At 57.0% G+C, this 21,303-nt stretch overlaps 1 protein-coding gene across 1 annotated transcript in view; it reads left to right on the top strand.

Annotated features, from left to right (window-relative positions):
• The window catches only part of RTN4RL1 (reticulon 4 receptor like 1), a 67,347-nt gene extending 58,889 nt beyond the window's left edge, over positions 1-8,458 (top strand). The window contains exon 2 of the mRNA XM_045773550.2: positions 5,361-8,458. Coding sequence (XP_045629506.2) covers positions 5,361-6,685 — 1,325 coding nt within the window. The 3' untranslated portion in view covers positions 6,686-8,458. The remainder of the gene's footprint in view (positions 1-5,360) is intronic.
• The last annotated feature ends 12,845 nt before the right edge of the window (positions 8,459-21,303 follow it).

Below are 21,303 nucleotides of genomic sequence, written 5' to 3'. Positions count from 1 at the left end.
AGAAGAGGCGGAAGAGGCAGGGGGAGGGAGGGCAGGGAAGGGGGGAGGGTTTTACTGAGCACAATGGGGCCGAGGAGGGTTTGACCAGAGGCGTCACGTGCTCTGACTCAGACTTGCGCGGCTGTGTTAGTAGACATGTAGAGGCAAGGGGGGGCCTGGGGACCCCTCAGGAGACTATGGCAATTGCCAGGTGAGAGATGCTGGGGGCCCAGGCTGGGGTGGTGGCCGGGAGACATGGGGGGATTCTGGGGGCATTCTGAAGTTGAGCCCACAGGACTCCCAGCAGATTGGGTATGAGGTGAGAGAGAGGGGCTGGCGTGACTCTGAGGGTCTCACCTGAGCGTCCAGAATGAAGGTGCCGCCTTCACCTGAGACGGAAGATGCGAAGATGCGTGGGGAGGAGGCTTGGGGAATGGGGGAGCAGCAGCTCACCCTCGGACAGTCTGTGTGACAGGTGGACACCCAGAGGAGGCAGGTGGATCCCAGGCATCTGCAGTGGGGGCCGCAGAGGGAAGCCCAGCCTCTCCGGGCTGGGCCAGGCTGGGGTGGGGGGATGCTACAGGAAACGGCCTGCGCTTGGGTGTGGCATGGAGGGACGGTGCCAAGTGGCCTGGGGCGCCAGTAGCTCTGTGAGCGCAGCCGGCCTGGCCCAAGGCTGTTATCTGACCGGCAGAGCCATTTGGTTAGCATTGATTGGCTCAGAGAAGAGCCGCTGGCGAGGCTGGGGCAGGAGGGTGGGGGAGCCCGGCCCTGTGCAGAGGGAGGGTGGGCTGCAGAGCCAGAAGGACTGGCCACATGGCTGACGAGTCTCTGAGGCTCACAGAGCCCCACGGACCTGCCTGGGGGCCTTCAGGGGATTCCAGTCCCTGGGGCTGTCCCTGCGCAGGCGTGGGGAGAGGTGGTCAGGGGGAGGTCTGAGATCTTGGGGCCAGGGAGGGCTGAGCAGCCCTCCCTCCCATGAGGATGCCCTGCCTGCCCCAGGCAACTTGGAGCTCCTGGATTTGAAGTCAGGGGGTGAGGCCTGTTCCGTCAACCTCTTCACCAGTCGTGTGGCCTCACCAGCCTCTTCCCCGCCGTGTGCCTCAGTTCAGCTCTGCGATGGCTCGGTGGTGTGAGGATTCCATGTAAAGAACTCGGAGTGTTCTTTAGGACTGAGTCCTCCTCGGTTAGCTCCCTCCTGATTCCAAGGTGGGGAAGCTGCAGGACCCCTGCCGCTCTGTCTGGCCTGGGACTGGAGCAGAGGTCCTGTCAGTGCTGGTCCCACTGGTGGCCTCTCTGGCCTTCCCAGGCCTGGGTCTCCCCAGCCTCGCAGAGCTGGTGTTACAGCTTCTTTGGGAGCTCTAGCTACTCAGAGGCTGAGAGAAGAGGGGTCTGGGGTAAGGTGAGGGCACACTGCCTGTTTCCCCATCTCGGTGCCTTGCATATGTTGTCCCTTCTGCCTGTTATGCCCTTCCCACCCATCCGGCCAGGTCCAGCCCCACACAGCCATTCATAAGCACATCGGGGGGTGCTGAGTAGACGGGGTGAGGCACTGCCCATGCTCCAGCCACTCACCCCCTCTGCCACAGGTCCCTGCCCTGCAGGTGAAGGGTTTTGGGATTTGCAGAAAGGAGGACATGTAAACAACACAATCTCTGCCGTGTATTCTCTGTGCTAGCAGGGGAGCAGAAGGCTTCGTGGAGGAGGTGGCCCAGGGGCGGCAGGGACCTTCCCTGAGCTTCCCCTTACACACACACCCTTGGGTGCCTACTCTGGGCCCCAGCAGCTGACCAGACTGCCTGGGATTGGGGGCCCCCCTATCTGCTAATGTACCCGTGAGGGCTTGCCCAGTTCATCCCCGGGCTCCTCCCTACCTAGCACATTGGACACTGCAAGACTCAGGGCAAGAGCTGAATGGAGGGAGGAAGGAATGAATGAGGCTGGGGAGCCTCAGGTGAGCTCAGATGTGTGGGAAGCCAGGAGGTTTGGGAGTAGCCAAGCATCAGTCAGGTGCATGCCCCTGGAGGAGAGGAGGAGAGCCTGAGGACGGGGGGAGGAGGCCCAGCCTTGCTGTCTTCAGCCCCCTCAAGCAGAGCAAGCCCTGTCCCACCCAGAGAGGGCTGAGGAGGCAGATGGAGGGGGTGCAAGGCTCCTCCATGGAGCAGGGCTGCTAACTGGCGATCGTAAAGTGCACGGCAAAGACACCCGCTTCACCGTTAGTACGTTAATCAGGCAATCAGCGGGGTCGGGGTTCCCACTGGCACACAGAGGGGGCACAGGAGGAGCTGCAGCAACGAAGTGCCAGCCTCCCTGGGAAGAAACCCCGGCAGGGTGACGCACAGGACCAGAGCTCCCACTGGCTCGGGCAGGGGTGCCAGAGGCAGGTGAGTTTGGGTGGGAGGGCTGGTCCAGGGCCTTGGAGATGGGGCCAGCTTCCAGGGTGGAGAAGCAGATGCAGCCGAGACCCACTCCAGTGCCCAGTGGAAGGAGGCAGGGTTGGTGTAAGGGCAGCTTCCCTGGCCTGGATCCCCGGCATCTGGGCAGCACTGATGGATGGAGAGCAGCTCCAAGTGGTTGGCTGGGGTCCCTGCCTCCTTCTGGGCCCCTCTCATAGGAAGGACATGGGGGGCTCCTGCCCTAGGTCCTGCCTTTACCCCACACACCTGCCGAAGTGTGTTCACATGCTGGCTGCTCGGCCCCTGCTTAGATTGTTGGGCATTTGTTTTTTTCACCCAAGCTGGGGTCTCTGCCTGGTTTCCCTATGCCCCGACATTCCCTGGGGCACCTGTCTGAGGAAGATCAGGGCTCTCCTTGGGGCCCCCAGCTTCTCTGGGGACACTTTAGAGAAGCGCAGCCCGGGGCCTTAGGGAGACACAGCACAATAGCAGGTGGAAGGGTTGTGTGCCCCGATCCAGGTCAGGGGGCAGGAGAACCCCCTTCCACCACACAGTAATGCTGAGGATCAGAGGAGCGCAAGCGGAAGCGCTTTGTAAACTTCGTAAGCTGCACAAATGTCGAGTGGTATTAGTGCTGAGCCTGCCACAGCTTACCCCTGCCCCCACGGTCAGTGTCTCTCCGCTGCCAGACATTAAGGACAGGGAAAGCCTTGTTCTTTGCAGCACCCACCCCCCAGGGTCTGGTGTGGCACCGTGGGTCCCACAAGCACCAGTTCATGGCCATGGCCTGGTCCGCTTCAGCACGGTGAGCGCTGTGCATGCCCTTGAGCTGGGAGGGGCACCCTGGGCTCCCCCGAGATGGCAAGGGGAGGGCTGCTGCCCTGAGGCGAGCTTCCTGGGAGACGGCAGCCTGGGCAGGGGTGAGGAGTGCCAGCCGAGAGAGTTTCGGGAAAGGGGTATCAGTCTCTGTGGAAGCTACAGCCAGTGTGGGTTGGGCCCTCCTCCCACCCCTGGCTTTTGGAGGCTCAAGCCACCTGGCAGGCTCCCTGAGAGTCAGCTGGGGCTTGGGGGTCCAGGCTCCTAGCCCCTCACACTCTTGCTTCCCCCTGTACAGCTGGGACCCCCTGCCAGACTGAGGTGGGCAGTGGGGGCCTGGAGGTCAGACCCGAGCCTCCCCGTGGGGCACGCTGGCAAAGCGATCATCTCCTACCCACGTTATAGAAAGGGAAACGGAGGCTGAGGGGGCATCAGCCTTGGGCTTAGCCTGAGGGCTGTCCAGTGGTCGAGATGGCTCAAGACGCTGCAGGAACCACATGGAGCGTGGCCCGGCCCGGAAAGGGTCCTCACAGCTGCACCGTCACCACCACCGCCGCCGCCACCACCGAGGTCATAATTGCTCTGAAATCGCAACCGAACCCAATTATGCAAAAACGAAATTATATGCGATGATTTTTATGTTGGAAACGTTTGGTGGAAGCCGGGTGATTACAGGGGGACGGGAAGCAGCCGCCACTCTCTGGGAGCCCATAACTCCCAACAGCTGGGAACTGTCACTTATTTACGATGCCGTTTCTGCCAGGAATGAGGGGGTGGCAGTGGTGGCTAAGCCTGCCCGGGACTGGCCAGGAGGCTAGGCGGGCGGCAGGCCTGGGAGCAGGGCCTAGTGGCCCGGGTGAGGCTGGGAGCAGGCCGGTCTGAGAGTGGCCGGGAGTCTTGGTCCTTTCTACATGCTTTGGGCAGAGCTGACAGCAGGAATCAGCTGAGCTGCCCCAGGCCCCGGCTTCTCCCGAGAGGCCCGGCTGGCCAAGCTGGAAGGGACAGGCAAGAGGCCAATGCCGGGCAGGGACGATGGCTGCCCGGCCCCGTGGGGTGGGGGTCTACCGGCCTGGAGCCTGTCCTTGCACACCGGCGCCTGCCAGGCAGCCTGGGGCAGCTGCGACCCTGGAAAAAGGTAGGTAATGATGATCGCCTATAATGAGGCTGCTCCGATAATGAGCACGGGGCTATTATCCGACCACAGGCTGGACACATCCGAAAATAAATTATTTTAAGGATCCATTAACGAATGCCTAATTAATGCCCAATTAGAGGGAAGCTACAGAGGAAATGCTTCGGACAGTCGAGAGGCAAGGCCTGCTCTGCAACCATGGCCGGGGAGCACCCAGTCTGGGAGTGAGGTGCGGAGACCAGAGGGGCCAGAAGATGGACCCCATGGGGGGGGCTGCCAGCCTCACTCTGGCAGTGCCTCGGGGCCCCAAAGCCAGGCAGCCCTGGTGTCTCCCCCAGTCCTTCACACACATGGCCCCTTAGCACATCCTCACGGCTCCTCAGGGAAAAACTACTACTATTTAGAAATGAGGAAACTGAGGCACAGAGAGCTGTGACGTATTTGAGGACAGAAGGCACCGTAAATGAGACATCTTTTGAGATGAACTTTGGTGTCTTGCATGCATGCTTTGTTATTAAGAATACATAAAAGGACTCTTCAGGCCTCCATATATTTACTTTGTTAGGCCAGGAGTGTGAATCACTGCCTGTCCATGTGCTGTTATGGGAGGAAGTGACAGAGCTGAGACAGGAACCGGAGCCTGGGCACCGTATCCATGGGTTGTGACCCCCACCCCAGCACGGCCGGCCGAGCCTGGGGGCGGGGCTAGGGTTTAGGGGCGGGACTGAGCGTACGGAGCGTTTCCGGAGCGCGTCCCCGAGCTCTCCTCGCAGCCCGGGCCGGGGGATAGAACCCTCCCGCAGGGGTGGAGAGCCAGAGTGTTATCTCACGCCGGGTGGGGGCCCCGCTTGGGCCCGACCCCAGCCTTCCTCCCTGCAGGAGCCTCCCCCAGGGGGCTGCCATCCCAGACCGAGTTGGGCACAGCCCAGGACAGAGCCCGGGCGAGGCGGGTGGCGCGCCCACCAGCCCCGCAGCCCGTCAGTCCCCGCCTCCCCTGGCCGACGCTGACCTGGCTGTGCTCTCTCTCCCCCCGCCAGGGTGCTGTGTGCAACTGTTGCTGCTGCTGCTGGCCGGGGAGCTGCCCCTGGGCGGCGGCTGCCCGCGGGACTGCGTGTGCTACCCGGCACCCATGACGGTCAGCTGCCAGGCGCACAATTTCGCCGCCATCCCCGAGGGCATCCCGGAGGACAGCGAACGCATCTTCCTGCAGAACAACCGCATCACCCTCCTCCAGCAGGGCCACTTCAGCCCCGCTATGGTCACCCTGTGGATCTACTCCAACAACATCACCTTCATCGACCCCAACACCTTCGAGGGCTTCGTGCACCTGGAGGAGCTGGACCTCGGCGACAACCGGCAGCTGCGGACGCTGGCGCCAGAGACCTTCCAGGGCCTGGTGAGGCTCCACGCGCTCTACCTCTACAAGTGCGGGCTCAGCGCGCTGCCGGCGGGCATCTTCGGCGGACTGCACAGCCTGCAGTACCTCTACCTGCAGGACAATCGCATCGAGTACCTGCAGGACGACACCTTTGTGGATCTGGTCAACCTCAGCCACCTGTTTCTCCATGGCAACAAGCTCTGGAGCCTGGGCCAGGACACGTTCCGGGGGCTGGTGAACTTGGACCGGCTGCTGCTGCACGAGAACCAGCTGCAGTGGGTCCACCACAAGGCTTTCCACGACCTCCGCAGGCTGACCACCCTCTTTCTCTTCAACAACAGTCTCTCGGAGCTGCAGGGCGACTGCCTGGCACCCCTGGGAGCCCTGGAGTTCCTCCGCCTCAACGGGAATGCTTGGGACTGTGGCTGCCGGGCGCACTCCCTGTGGGAATGGCTGCGGAGATTCCGCGGCTCCAGCTCCGCCGTCCCCTGCGTGTCCCCCGAGGCGCGGCAAGGCCAGGACCTGAAGCTGCTGAGGGCCGAGGACTTCCGGAACTGCACGGGGCCAGCCTCCCCGCACCAGATCAAGTCACACACGCTCACCACCACCGACAGGGCCGCCCGCAAGGAGCACTACCCGCCCCGCGGCCCTGCCAGGGACAAGGGCCACCCGCATGGCCACCTGCCCGGCTCCCGCCCAGGCTACAGGAAGCCGGGCAAGAACTGCACCAGCCACAGGAATCGCAACCAGGTGTCCAAGGCAGGCACCGGGAAGCAGGCCCACGAGCTGCAGGACTACGCCCCTGACTACCAGCACAAGTTCAGCTTTGACATCATGCCCACGGCGCGGCCCAAGAGGAAGGGCAAGTGTGCCCGCAGGACCCCCATCCGCGCCCCCAGCGGGGTGCAGCAGGCCTCCTCGGGCAGTTCCCTGGGAGCCTCCCTCCTGGCCTGGATACTGGGGCTGGTGGTCACTCTCCGCTGAGAACCTGGGGAGCCTGCACCCAGCACTGCCACGTGTCCACCAAGGAACAGAATCTCTTTTCTTTTTTTTAACAAGTGGAGGATCTGCTGGGTTTCAGGCAGAGGCTGGTAAAGTCTTCGGCTGCTGTCTGGGCCCTGCCCGGTGGATTATAAACCCAAAGTGTACAGCCCCAAAGCGGGACGGGATTAGCGCGTCACACCCAGCTGTCCCAGCCAGGCCCTGCCGAGCGCCCGCGGACAGCATCCATCCAGCAAGGCGGTTAAAGCACGCAAAATGAATCCTTCATTGACCACATGGGACAGCGCGCCACAGGAGCTGGGCTCTGTGGAATCCCGGTCATTGGAGAGGTCTGAAGGGCCCCTGCCATACCTGGAGGAAGCAGGACTCAGAGGAGAACAGACGAGACTCACCCAGGAGGCTGGGTGGCCCAGCCATCTGGGAGCCCAGGAGCAGGTGGCATTTTGGCTCTTGCCTGAGGCCACAGAGTCAACCTGCCCTCACTCCAGTCCTCAGTCCCTCCCTCGGGGGTAACGCCTCTCATTCCTGATGTCTCAGGCAACCCTGGCAGACCCAGGCCCAGCTGCTGGGCTCCAAGAACCAGTTACCAAAGGAAAGATCATCAGAGGCTGACATTCAGAAATGCATCAAGTGCAGTGAGGTTCTGACACGAGGTGCAGTTTTATCACTCTGTCCACTTATATATATACACACCCTCTCCATATGTATACACACAGATGCACAGGCCCCGCCCCACTCCCCTACCAGACTGTAGGTCTTCTCATGTTTATAAACTATATGGAAAACTATATCTGTTGAACTAAGGATTGTATTGGTAATTTCTAGCAAGAAAAGAGTCATAGGGTTTTTGTCTAGAATCCCAACCTGGCAACAGTAGTCCTGGTTGTAACTGGGCTTGCCAGGGCCTACGGCAAAGGGTCAGTGGGAGGACGAGGGGGAAGAAGGGCAGGCGGCAAGAATCACTTCAGGGGACCAGGCTTCTTCAACGTTTAGTACATCACCTTCTTTTTATATGCAACACGAGTCCGGCTGCCGCCCCAGAGCACCCCGTCACCCCCACTGTCCTAGGTGTTGTCAGGGCAAGAAGCGGCTCATTGGACATCAGGGAGCCAGGCCCTGGGGACGGGCTTGATGGAGAAGAGGACGGAAGGGGCTCTGGGTCTTTTTTGCCGACGGGCAGGCAGCATCCACAGTGTTAGCCCAACAGGCTGGGCAGTGTCGTCAGCCTAGCGTTTTTGCCAGCAATGGTCTGGACAGGCCAGGGAGACTCCGGGCATGAGCCCAGGCCTCCAGCACGGCTCAGCTGCTGAATTTTTCCTTGAGGCTCTTTGATGGCCATCCCAGCAAGGGTCCTGTATAGGTGGCAGGAGGGAAAGCATCAGGTGGCCTTAGCAGAAGGGGAACAAAGAGGGCATTTCAAGAACCATCTCAGGCACTTCTGCATTATGGAGGCCCCCCTCCCTCCTGGCCCTTCTGAAGATGCCCAGGGACGGGCAGAGGTGGGGAAGGGGGCCAGACTCAGGGGTCAGGAGTGGGGACGTGCAGGGCATGGAACAGGCAAGCCCAGATAGGGGACAGTGGCTCCGGTCAAGGTTGGCCATGCTGTCGGCCAGGGCCTCGGCAGGCACAGTCTCCTCTGAGCTTTGCACCAACCTGAATTCCCCACCAGAGAGGATGTGTGTGAGGAGCAAGAAACAGCGAATTCAATTAAGAGAGAAAAATAATAATAATAAAAACATTTCTCTTAGACAAGAACCCTGTTTCTCATTTCCTAACCCTGCATTCCCAAAGTGGTGACAGATCGCGGGCTTTTGTGGGGTGGGCGAGCCTGGCTGGGCACAGCACGTTTGTTGGCGGGAGAAGCCATATGGGGCAGGGGCACACTGACTCACTGGGATGCATGTGTGCACACGTGTGCGAACACACACACGCACACTTGTTCTCTGTTCTGTGGTTCTTCCCTCACCCTCACAAAACATGACTCACTTCCCACACCCTGGCTGTGCGGGGTCGGCCTAATCTCCGCGGCTCTCCCTGGAGCAGGCTGGTCCTGGATCCTTCCTGGCCTGTTCCCAAGAGCCTTATCCGCAGCAGCCGAGCTGTTGATTCTTAGGGGCTCAGGAGTGACTGGAAGGAAGCTGCCGGTTCCTGGGGCCCAGAGGGGTTTCCAGGAGGCCAGGGACCCACCCAGAGGGCAGCAGAGAGGGTCTGGAGGCTACACCTGTCTCTCCTGCTTCAGAGAAATGAGGCAGTTCTCCAGCTAGAGGGGAGGGCTGGGTTTGCAGACGCAACTGAACAAGTCTTCCTCAGTACGAGGCTTGAAGCCCGCACTAACGGAGTTCAGGGATGGCAGAGCAAAGCGTGTGCTCTCCGGTGACCTGCCTGCTCTCGCCCAGGCTGGTGCCAGGGCCCAGCTGTCCCCGAGAACCCGAGGATGTTGTCCTGTTGTGGATTTCATTTCCAACGTTAGACAGCAAAGCCCTCAGTGGGAAAATCAAGAGTCCAAGCACTTTATTAAATTTTTTTAGAAGACTCAGTAAGTCCTGTAATATGGAAGTGAAATGTCAGTACGAGAAATGCTAATGTCTTATAAATGATGCGCTTCCGTCAAGTGCGGCACCGTCTCTGGAGCCGACTGTTATCAGAGGCGAGGCAGAGGGGCCCGGGATGGCAGGTGTATTTTTAGCAGCTTTTTCCTCTAAGAGGTAGAGGGGATGAAAACGGCTCCATTGTGGACGACGTCACTTGCCACTCAGCAGCTCCCATGCTACGCAGGAATGATGACAGCGTTGCCCAAAGCACCAGAGCAAGTTCACAAGCCAGCGGTTAGACATCTCTGGTCACCAGACACAGCATCCCTTCTGGGTGGGTCAGGGCCCGGACACGTGGGTTCTTGCCCCTGGGAATCCTGTCCCCCTCCCCAGTTCCTTTGTTCTGAACGGGGCCAGCCCCTCTGCCATCTTCGCTGGCTCTTCTCCTGCACCCTGGGAGAGAGCCATCTCCTCCTCTCCCTCTCTCCCCTCCTGCCACTCATTGGTCCACTCTGGGGGGCGGGGGTTGGCCTGTGGGAGGGATTGGGTGGCCACTGGTGGCTCTCCACAGAAGCTCTTCCCTTGGCCCCAGAGCTTAGTTGCCTCCTTACCCTTCGTTCAACAAGTGCTGATCAAAGGCCTACATGTGCCAGCCACTGGCACAGGCTCTGAGGACATAAAAGTGGAAAGATGTGACCCTCCTATAAGGAGTGCAAGGCCTAGATGCGGAAACAGGTATGAGATTGGTGCCCCTGTTAGTGCCCCCCTCATTATGAGAAAGTCAGCTGGGGTGAGGACAGTCCAGGAGGACTTCCAGCGGGAGGTGACACCCAATGGCTCTAACAAGATGAGGAGGTGGCCAAAAAAGAGTGTGGGGAGTATTCAAGGCAGAAGGCTGGAGGGTTACAGCAGCACCATGCTGGTTTGGGGTACCAGCAAAGAGCTGTGAGTTGAGGACTGGGAATCCTGTCGGGGGAGGCGTGAGAGGCGAGCCTGGCAAGGGGAAGGTTGAGGGGAATCCTCCTCAGGGACTGGGACTTGACTCTGCAGTGGAGGTATGGCCCCATCTGCGGTCCTCTTCCCCACCCCACACCCCAGCGTCTCTCTGAGCACGTGTCCCCCACTCGTGGTGTGCTTGCCAATGTTCCTCAACAGTGGGTTTCATCATCCTAACTTGTCTCTTCTGCTCAGCCAGATCCTTCCCTCGTGCCAGCATGCTGGAGCGCTCCCTGGAAATCTGCCTGGGCCACAGTCCCATTCCCAGACACCTGCTGCTTCCAAGCCCGGAAGGTATCCCATAGCCGTTTTGTCTCCTGTGCTTCCTCCTTTCCCATCCATGCAGGGCTCAGCCCTCAGCCCCTCCCCTGCTTCTGGGCATGGCCACCTCTACCTGTGCCCACTTCGGCTGACCATCAGCAATCCTTAGAACCCTCCAGATAGCATCTCCCCCTTTTCTCTCCTGCTAGGGGCTGTTCATTACCAGGGAGCCAAGAATCCCATTTAGCAAATGTTTACTTGTCACCTAACTAATCACCCAGCACTCTGCCACTGTGGCGAATGCAGTTCCAGAAGGCCTGTTGGCAAGTTTGAGAGAGCCGGGGGGTGGGGGGCAGGAAAGCTTCTTGGAAGACAAGAGGCAGGGCCCAGGGGTCAGAGAGACGAGTTAGCTGGGAGAGCTCCCTGGAGCGGGCAGCTAGTCTTCCCTCATAGTCCCACCAGTGCCCCAGGCTGCCCCTCCAGGCCCCAGCCAGGTCCCGTCCGGGGACCCAGCTCCTCAGGGCCCTACTCCACACCAACCCAGAGGATGCCAGCGTTTCTTCGTGCACGGCCTTCGATTGACCGAGGTGTGTGTACAGTTTGGTGGGGTCCGGGCCAACACATGTGGCTGAGCCTACTGACCTGGCCGTGGTGACAGCCTGGCTCGTCTCCCCCCAGTCTGGCTTTCTGATTCACCTTCCTCAAGTAGGAGTTTAGCACGTCAGCCGTTACTCCGCCCCGTGTCACCAATCCCCCACTATCAGCTTGTAATGGGCCAATTTTCTTATACCTTCTGTCTACTTGGAAAATATCTCAAGAACCCTTTGATTGTGCATTAAAATATCCTTTACAGCTCCATGCTTGATATCTCTTTCTGCTCCCCTAATTGTCCCTTTTAACTCACTGCGCTTTCGGAATAAATCTCTCGGTCTCCCCTTTGCAGGCTCTTCATAAATACAAGCTCTAAAAAATGTACATAAACATCTATTGTTGGCTAAATAACTCACCACACAATCAGAAAGGCAGGAAAAAAAGGGAGGCTCAGCGCAAGGCATGCCCACCTGTACCTTGTCCCTCAGACTGTCCTCGCCTGTCTCATTCAAAGGGCCGCTGGACTCAGGGAGGTTTCTGGCCCTAAACTATCCCCCAGGTGAAGGGACCGAGGATGCCCCAGGGGAAAGCCAAGCAAGTAGCTACGGTGCCATGTTGAGAGTAACGAGGGAGAGAGGAGGACAAAGGGGACCCCTGTGTAGGTAGCAGTGGCTAATTCAAGTGGCATTTCAGTGGGCTGGTCCACAAGGCCCCTTACCTCCGAAAGAAGTGGGTCAGCCTCCTCCAAGATACGGCTCCAGCCTGCACTGATATGGCCTGCCCCCCGTTTCTCTCCTTTCAGCTCTCATTTCTCATTAGAGCCGGGAGTTTCTAAGCACCGGCGGGGTGGGGAAGGCTGTGCCTTTTGTGTCACGGATTTCTGTGTGTGCACACGAAAGGCACGCCTGAATGGCAGAACTTGACACGACCGCTGCAAAATCCGCTTGGGTCACGGTGCTTTCCAAATTGGCTGAGCTCCGTGCTGCCCCTCCTCTTTCGCCCAGGGGTCTCAGGGGGGCCCTGCCAGCCACAGCTTCTGCCGCTCCCTCTCAGGGCCTCAGGAAAGAGAGGAATCGAGAGATGTACGCAACTCTTCCATCCCTGTGAGTACCATTTCCCCAGGAGGCAGGCTCTAAGAAAGAAGGAAAGGCAAGGGCCCGGGGCCTAACCAGGTGGGAGGCCTCCCGGGGAACCGGCTCCATAGCCCGAGTCCTCCACGGCCCGAGTTCAGCGACAGCCACTGGCAGGACGGTGATGCCCTCCGCATGGCTGCCGACAAATCGAGATGCGGCGCTCCAGCCAGAGAGAGATGCGAGGGATCATCTTCAAGTAAGACTTCCTCAGTGAGGAGGGGCCGGCAGGACAAACCCAGTAAGGGACTCCTGGCCGGGGCTGGGGTCATGGACTGGGTGGGCAAGGGAAGGTGAAGTCCGAGTGAGACCCCAAAAGGTGCGTGTGTGCAGTGTCTCTGGGAGACGGGAAGCACAACCCTGTGGGGCCGCCAGGTCACCGGAGAGTCAGAGGCAGGGAGAGATGCAGACGGACAGACAGGAGGGTGCGATAGGGAAAGAGACATTTTGCACTTGCAGGCACACACGGAGCCTTGGTCCACAGATGCCGTGCCTGTCCACGCTCAGGGGCACAGGGTCTCCAAGGCGCTTTTATGCTTTATCCTGGCATCCGAGCCTCAGAGGCCCCAGGTCCCTGACCTCTCGTCTCGCCTGCCACCTGGAGAGTCTCTCACTTTTTATCTGTGGCATTTAAAGTGCCACCGAGCGTCTGGCAGTTTCTGAGCCTAAGATACAGGCTTTTCTGAATTTCCACAGCAGCCTTCTTTCTAGAAGCCACTGCAGGCTTGCCTCCTCACCTGTGTCCCTGACGGCTGTGGCCTGAGTTCATGGGAAAGGGGCTCACACCCACCCGGGTGGGCCCCACTTGGCTCCCAGCTCCACACCCGCGGAGGGGAGATGGGTGGGGACTGGTGTCCCGCTGGGGTTGTCGTAGGCGCAGCTGCTGTGAACTGCGGGCCTCCCAGCCGCCCCCCAAGCCCAGATCGGTCCCTCTGGCCTTCCTGCTCTGCTCCAGCACCCCACAGAGCGGCCCTCCTGGCCTCACAGGTGATCATGCCGCCGGGTTACCGGCCCCTCTCCTCTCCTGCCGGCCCCACGCTGGGCCCAGCACTGGCGTCGGCCTTCCCGGGCTGGCTCAGGAGCCGCCTCCGCTGGCCCACACCCCCTCGGCCTCTCGCTCAGAGACGCTTTATCCGTCACGCAGCCTCTCTTCAGCTGCTGACGTGGCTCCCGCCGGGCCGCAGCCCCTCTTCTTGCAGAGGTTTCCTCCTCCTCCACTCCCTGTCCTAAGTCCAGGGAATTGGGTAGTAGTTCTGATTTTTTTTTTTTTAAGCCCCCCGGGAGACACAGCCACATAACTAATTGGGAAGTGTCACGTCTGAGATTTGACTGTAACCCCCATGTTACAGACGTAGAAATGGGCCTGTGCTTCTAAGTCCGGGGGGGGGCTCTTCCCCAACTCAGCCCTGTGCTGCCTTCTCCTGAGTGGAAGACCCCATCCCACATGACCCTTGGTGAAGAGTGGGATCAACCTTGGGGGGCCCATCACTTCCTTCCCACCCCCAGGAACTTCAGGCTCAGAAGAACTGATTTGCAAAAGACCCGGAGAGGAAGTCAGAACTTTTTCCTAGCAGTTCTCTGCTCTCCTGACCCCTTAAACTTTCTCAAAATAGGTCACTGGGATCACCAACCTGGTGAGTGAAGGAGCTGGCACAACCCCTGCTCTCTGCCTTCCCTTCCACCAAGAACAGGGGTGCAGTGGCAGGAAATTCCCATGATGGCCGGCATGGTTTCAGCAGTTTCCTTCCTTCCTTCCTTCCTTCCTTCCTTCCTTCCTTCCTTCCTTCCTTCCTTCCTTCCTTCCTTCTCTTTCTTATTTTACTTTTAAGTAATCTCTACACTCAACGTGGGGCTCGAACTCACAACCCCGAGATCAAGATTCACATGCTCCACTGACAGAGCCAGCCAGATGCCCTCAACAGTTTCTTGACAGCTCTAGCTGGGTCCCTGTCTCTGAAAGGACCCCACACGAAGTGAGAGCAGAGAAAGAAGACCCTGCCCCACAGTCCTTCTCCCTGCAGGTGCTATGGGGGGGTTTCTTCCCATCATGGGAAAGGAAGACAGTGGGCCTAGGGCTACTGAAGCTGATGATCTTCCCACGTGGGGGTTTCTATGTATAAACATAAAGCAGGTAACTTCCTGGCCGTCCCCCTCCAGTGGCTGCCTTTTTGACAACTCTTTGTGCTTTAAGCATCTTTGATCATTGATTTTCAGCCTCGATTCAGAGTTTTTTGTGAACCTTGAGTCTGCTGGGAATTTGTGTTTTCTTTTCATTGTTTTCGTTCATTTGGAAAATTAACTTAAAATCATCATAATAATTTTCAGTCAAATATGTCTGCTTTGCTTGTTTGGAATATTTTCATGAATTTTTAAACTTTGTATCCAATTTTAAATTGGCTAATATCAAATTGGCTTAAAAAATGAACAGGCAACCACTATTCATATATTAATTTATCCATAATAACTTTTTACAATTTATCTTAGTGAAACTCTTTTCCTTTTTTTTTTTTTTTTAGTAGGCTCCACGCCCAACGTAGGACTTGAACTCACAATGCTGAGATCAAGAGTGGCATGCTCTGTGGACTGAGCCAGCCAATCACCCTATCTCATTTCAATTTAAAAAAACTTTTTATTTGGAAATAATTCTAGGTTTATAAGAAGTTGTCCCCCCCACACACACAAAAAAAGTGCAGGGAGGTTCCATATATCGTCACCCAGGTTTCTGCAACGGTAACTTCTTGCATAACATCTTGTTATTTTGCCTTTTCCATTCTAAATTTATTCTTGGCTAATGATATTTACTTTATCTATTTAGCTAGCGTTTTCTTATATTTAAACAACATTGATGAGGAAAAAATAAAGCTTCTGACAGAAACGAAGATATGAATGGTCACATTTTTTGCCTGGATATTTCTGAGTGAAATATTACAATTTTAACTGTAAATGTATCATTGGACTGAGAAATGACAGATGAGAAATGTTTGCCCAGATTCAGGGCTCTTAACCAGGGTCCGTGCTGGGGTTGGGGGGATGAGGGAGGAGTGTGTCCATAAACCTCTTGGAATTTGTTGCAAGTCCTTCTGGGTGTGTGCTGGGTTCTAGAGAGAGCTTTCCATCAGACCCTGGGAAAGGTTACAGACTTGGGGTGGAGGCGCGCCCTAAGCAAACCTTCAAGTAACCCCAAGCATCGCTGCAGCTCTCCACCCTCTCCCACAGGTGGCGCTCTGCCATTGGGATGACGTCACTGGCTGCTAGGGCAACCCGGGCAGGAAAAGCCACAAAGGCGGGGCTGGAAATACACTTTTTTGACCAATTTGTCCTTTCAACCCATTTGGCTTTGACCAGACTGTCTACTTCTCCACTCTCTCACACAAGGGAAAGGGGGTGAAACAAGGACGGAGAAGAAGACAGCAGCAGCGTTTTAAAGCCAGGCTCTCTGCTTCTTCATTATTCCAGAAAGGGGCGGCCCTGGTCCGAAGCAAAGCTGGGAGGTTTGTAATCGCCAGGTCGAAGACCAGGGGAGTCTGTGATTGCGATTCTACAGATTTGCAATGAAATATTAATGTAGCGAGCTTTTCATTAAGCCAAATTTATTCAATCTAAGGATAATCCTTTATTCTAGAACTGTGTCCCTGATTCTGGTTGGGAGAAGGAGGGGGTAGCCTAAAAAGATCTTTTACCAACTAATGGTATTGGGTCAGTCTGTCGCTTCTCAAGGTCTCCAGCTGGCCAAATAAACATTGGCTACCCCAGGTAGGCCCTCCAGATTCTTTCTACACTTTCACTGCTCTGGGGAATCCTGAACTCAGGGAAGGGCGGTTCTGGGTTCTGGGGGCGTGGGGCGGTGCACCCTGGAGGCCCCCGCCTCACCCCACTCAGGCCCGGGGGCCTCCAGCCCCTTGGAACAGCCCCGTTTCTCTTTATTACCTGCCTCTCCATTATTTGCAGACAATTATCTGCAATAATTAACCAATTACCCTTAAAGACAGTTACACTTTTCCATCAGCAAACATTGATGTTCTTTTCTTGGGTCTTTTAATGAAGGCAATATTAAGGAGACACTTACTTACATAAAGCCAAATGGTCCCCTTTGAGGAGGGTTTGGGTCCAACCTTAAAGTTTTAAAATCTTGCGGCACCTGGGTGGTTCAGTTGGCTGAGTGTCTCACTTCGGCTCATGATCTCAGACCTGGGATTGAGCGGCATGTGGGGCTCCTCGCTGAGCTGGCAGTCTCCTTGTCCCCCTGCCCCTTCCCCTGCTCATGCTCTCTCTCTCAAATAAAGTAAATACAATCTTAAAAAAATAAAAGTAAAGTTTTAAAATCTTAACTGGGGGCTGGGAACTGGGGCTGATGGTCGGGAAAGGAGTTGACGGGCTTTTTCCCACTTGAAACAAGAGGTGCTGCTTTAAAAGGCAAGATGCCCAGGGGGCCTAGTACAGTGTGGCCTGCCCCCGCCCAAGCTAATGAGATCTAAAAGTGTCAATGTGACGAGCTCACCCTTGCAAGTGAAATCATTCAGAAGTGCGGGCCTCGCCTCTGTGTCTGCCTCTTACTGACCACAGCTTAACCCCCCTACCCTCCCCCAGCCACCTCTGGGGACCTCCAGAGCTAATCGCTTCAGGGAGATTGACTGAAATGTGCTCCTCACCCCCGGCTGCTCATAAAAGCTTTATCCCAGGCAAAGTCTGACCCAGAATGAATGGAGGCATCTCCTAAGTCAGGAGGCCAGAGGTGCTGGCCGAGGCAGGATCCGGGCTTACAGGGATAACTCCTTTATGGTTGTTGTATTAAAGGGTTTGGGGCGCAATTTTATCTCTTCACAAGTGCCCCTCTCTTTATGGTTCAGACCATACCTGGTGGCTATTTGCTCTTGACTCGTTGGTGGGCAAAACAATAGCAAGAAGCAGTTTCTTTCAAAGCCAGAAAAACAACAACCTTACAGCCTGCTCCTGCTGGGCTTATAAAGAGCTGTTTTCTTCCTGAGCTCTATGGCATGGTGGCTCTGATCTGAAATTTCTTTTTAATCATAGCAGGAGTCCCAATTAGCATGTTGGGTAATCTTTCAAGTAGAACTGGGAGTTCCATGACCAGAGAGAGCAGAGGAAATATTGTGTGTGAAGCCCCCGAGGAACAAGGCAGAGAAGGCAGAGCGGTCGGGCCCGTGCACATACGTGTGTGGAGACAAACGTGTGTATCTGCAGGCTGGCCTCCCACTCACGAGACCAGCTGTGTGTACCCGGGTCCCTTGAATCCCAACACTGAACGTGTGCAGCACTGCCCTCAGTTCGGGAATCCCACCCTTGCCCCGTCCGTGAGTCAGGGCGCTGACGCCCAGGACGCGTGTGCATGCCGACCCTTCCGCCCAAGAATACAGGGCGGGCCGACTCCATCCGCAAGGCAGCAGCGTGGTTTGGGGCGTCCCTCTCCTCTGCCCGTGAGACGGGCCGAACCCCTGACTCAGCTGACACCGGGGCGCAGCTCCGACCTGGAACGGCCAGTGACCTACTTTCCTTTGTTGTTGTTTTTGGAAGTGCTGGTGTCAATGCCGAATTCAGCAGAGAGGCTGAGTGAGAAAAAAAAAAGAGAGAAGATGGGGAGGAGAAGGGAGAGAACGAAGGGGAGGCGTGGAAAGGGGGGAGCAGCTGCCCATCAGATAGCTCTCACGGTGGCCAGGACCCGCACCGGTGCTAAACACGGATCCTTGCATCCCCACAGGGCCTGCCCGACATAGCTGGGCTGGCTCTCGGCGCTGCTGCTTTGGGCTGAGTGAACCGGGACACAGGGCTTGCTTCGGCTTCCTCTCCCCATTGTGGACTCACAAGGGCTGGAAGTGATGCCCGCTGGGCATGCCCGGATGTGTCTTCCTTCAGGTGCCTGGAGGCGCTGGTTGGCATCCATCTGCCGTGCAAGGGTGGAGACACCGGGCCACAGCCCCCCTGACGCGTGGGACTTGGTGCCGGCTCTGCACTCGTGCTGGTGCTGGAGGAAATTGGCCTTTGGGGACGTGGCAGGCAGTTTCCTCTGTTCAGCTGCTCCTTGGTAACGCGTATGATAGAGCTCTGCCAGCAACTCGGCTGCTCTCACCTCCCGTTCTCAGGCACCGGGGAGGGCTGCGGGGCTGGGGAGAGTCCTGGACAGCCCAGTGCAGGCCGCAGAACTGCGGAGACTTGTTCCAAGGCGCTGCCCCTCCTGTGTCTGAATCACCTCCCTTCCTTGCTTCCCTGGCTGTCCCAGCTTACGGGTTGAGCTCCAGGCCGGGGTGACAAAGACTCCTGCACTTCCCACCCATTTGCAAACCCCAGCTGCTGTCCCACTGCCTCAGCACGGCTGCGGAGCAGAACCCACTGCCGAAGCAACTGGCTACTTCTCCCAGGCACGGCCCTTCCTTGTGACACCTGGTCAACCTATTCCTAATGAGAAAATAATTTCGGGTCCACATTTTCATGAAACCTCGGGCCATAAGGCTCAGGATTCCACACATACAATGCATTTCCCCTTCCAGGTGTTCAACCACGTGCTGAATGGAATCCATTCAGGCGGGGCTGGGGGCTGGGGGCTGGGGGCAGGCTGGGTCAGATCCTCCTGCTCTCTCTCTCTCTCTTTCGCTTGAACCCCCGTTCCCCAGACAAACGTGGCGCGTGCTTACCATCATCCTTTCCTGCTCCATAAACTCATACATTTTTCAGGCAAAGAAATATACGGAGGAGACAAAGTTCTCGTATGCTGAAATTAGCCCTCGAAAAATAGGTTACCTGACAATTACTTGCTTCTAAGTGGAGCATGATCTAGTGGCAGAGACACGCAACGCGCTGCTGGGACCGCCGTCTTCCACTCCCAGCTCACCGCCTCTTAGCCTCGCTCAGCCCCGTGCTTTAGAGACGGGATAATAACTCTCCCACCTCCGCCCTCCGTGGGCGCTGGACGGCGTCATGAATCAACGTCTGAAGCGCTCTGAAGAGGCCAGGCTCGGGACGCTGTGTAAGTACACAGCACCGGCAGCCACCTCTCGAATCTACATGCGGCTGATTTATTTACTTCCCGTGAAAGAGACAACAATCATCATATTTACACTTCGTGCTGCAGCTCCTGCCTCTCCCTCCAGCGCCCCTCCCTCTGCCACCGCCGATGACTCCATTACAGGTGCCATCTTCCAGTGGAGGAGACCTCCTCTCCGCCAGCATCTCTCCTGCCCTGGGGATCACCACCCTCGCCCCCAAATCACAATCTGTTGCCATACAACGTGCCACCCCACCGTCTACGTGAGGCCATGCATGTGCACGGGAGGAGGGAGGAACGGGCTCCGTGGGCAAGAGAGGTTTCCTTGGAAGTCAAACGCTGCCCGTAATTAAGAAGCGAAACAGAGGGGCGTGCAAGGTGCGTGCCTGGAAGCAGTTGAAATGTTGCATCATCTGGGAAGTGCCGTGGTACCCGCGCTCCTCGCCGCTGCACAGGGCCGCAGACCGGCGTGCTCGGGCTGGCACAGGTTCTCCGTCCCACTGAGGAGTGGGGACGGGTCACGACGCGCCTTTCAGCTGTTGCCGCGGGGGTGACTTTGATTTTTCCCTTCCCTTCTGACTTTTGACAGCTCCCTTCATTTTTAGCAGCATTCAGTGCTGGGTGCTTTCACACAGACAGAAAAGAATATGAAAAGGAAGGAAAAAAAAAAAAAAAGAAGAGCAAAAGGTTTGAAAGGTTCATATTAGTCCCAAGAATTAGAAAGGCCGCTGCTCCTGAGACATCGGAGCCTGGCTGGGAGAATCCACGACGACCAGAATGTTTGACATTCTGTAGTGACAGGGTCCAATGCAAGAGCTCCTTGGGTACCACCTGCCAGGAGACAGGATAAATGTATCTTCTCTCCTCAGAGCACAGCCCAGGGACTGATTCCCCAATACTGATGTGTGAAGGAGATGTCAACAGAGGTCCCCTAAAGGATGATGTCTCTGTTTCCATGCTAATCCTGGGCTGCACATAGAAGAAACGTGTCTTCTGGAAAAGCGGGATGGGCCACCATAGCTCAGAGAAGCACACCCCGTGGTTCTGGGGTTCTCTCCGGGAGAAGGCAGGATCGAGGGTGGGGGCGGCTGTGGGTGGGCTGGAAGGGCCCAGCTTGCCCCCCGCTCCTGCGGGATCTGCCTCCAGACCCCTTTCGGGCAGATCTGCAGCTCCTGGAAAACGGCATTGGCTCATGCTTGCTTCCACAGGAGTGGCACCCCGGGCCTTCCAGCCTATCTCCCTAGTGCTTTCGAGATCAAAACCCCCAAACTCGTTAGCTAAAAACTTTGCTGAGGGAACAATGCCCACCGAGGTGCAGGACGCGGTGCCAACTCTCTCATTAAAGTGTCTTTCAACATGAAAACTCACTGCCAATGACAATGGGCACTTGGCCGCTGCCAGTTCAGAATAAGATGCTGAAGAAAAGAGGGGGAAACAGCTGTGTCCGGGTCAGAAAGGATTAAATTCATGGCTGGCGGACTGTGGCTGAGAGCTGTTTATGGCATGCTCGGTGCTACTTTTCTTTTTTTCAGGTGATTTTCAGAAATGTTCTTTCAGTTGGTGATGTGCCTTTTCTGCTTGGGGCCCAGGCCTCGTGCTAATGGCCCCGTGTTCCTTCCTGCTGCGGCTCAGACCTCATTAAGCGATAAAACCCTAGCCGTTAAGAATACAACAGCATTGCACCTGACGTGGAAGAAAGCAGATGCCAGGAGGCGGTTGGGGGTAGAGACGAGGGAGTACCGAGCTGAGGAGCCTCGCAGCACAGCCCCGGAACAAGGGATCACAGTTGGTCCCAGAATACAGTGGGAACGAGTGCCCCCCCAACTCCCCTCGCTGACCCAGCTGAAAGAGCGCAAGGGAATTCAAGATGGCAGAGCAATCACTCTCAGAGTTCCCTAGGGCTGCCCAACAAACGAGCAGGAACTGGCGGCTGAAAACAACAGCAGTTTGTTCTGTCCAGTCTGGAGGTCGGAAGTCTGAGATCGAGGTGTCAACAGGGTTGTTTCCTTCTGGAGGCTCTGAGGCCTCTCTCCTGGAGGGCATGGTGGCTGCCAGCAATCCTCGGTGTCCTTGGCTTGTAGGAGCTATCATAGC

Source organism: Ursus americanus, chromosome 23 (genome assembly GCF_024610735.1).
Source record: "Ursus americanus isolate L20-20 chromosome 23, mUrsAme1.1.p, whole genome shotgun sequence".
Lineage (NCBI taxonomy): Eukaryota > Metazoa > Chordata > Mammalia > Carnivora > Ursidae > Ursus > Ursus americanus.
Note: the sequence above shows the minus strand (reverse complement) of the source record. Positions and strands in the feature narration are given on the sequence as shown.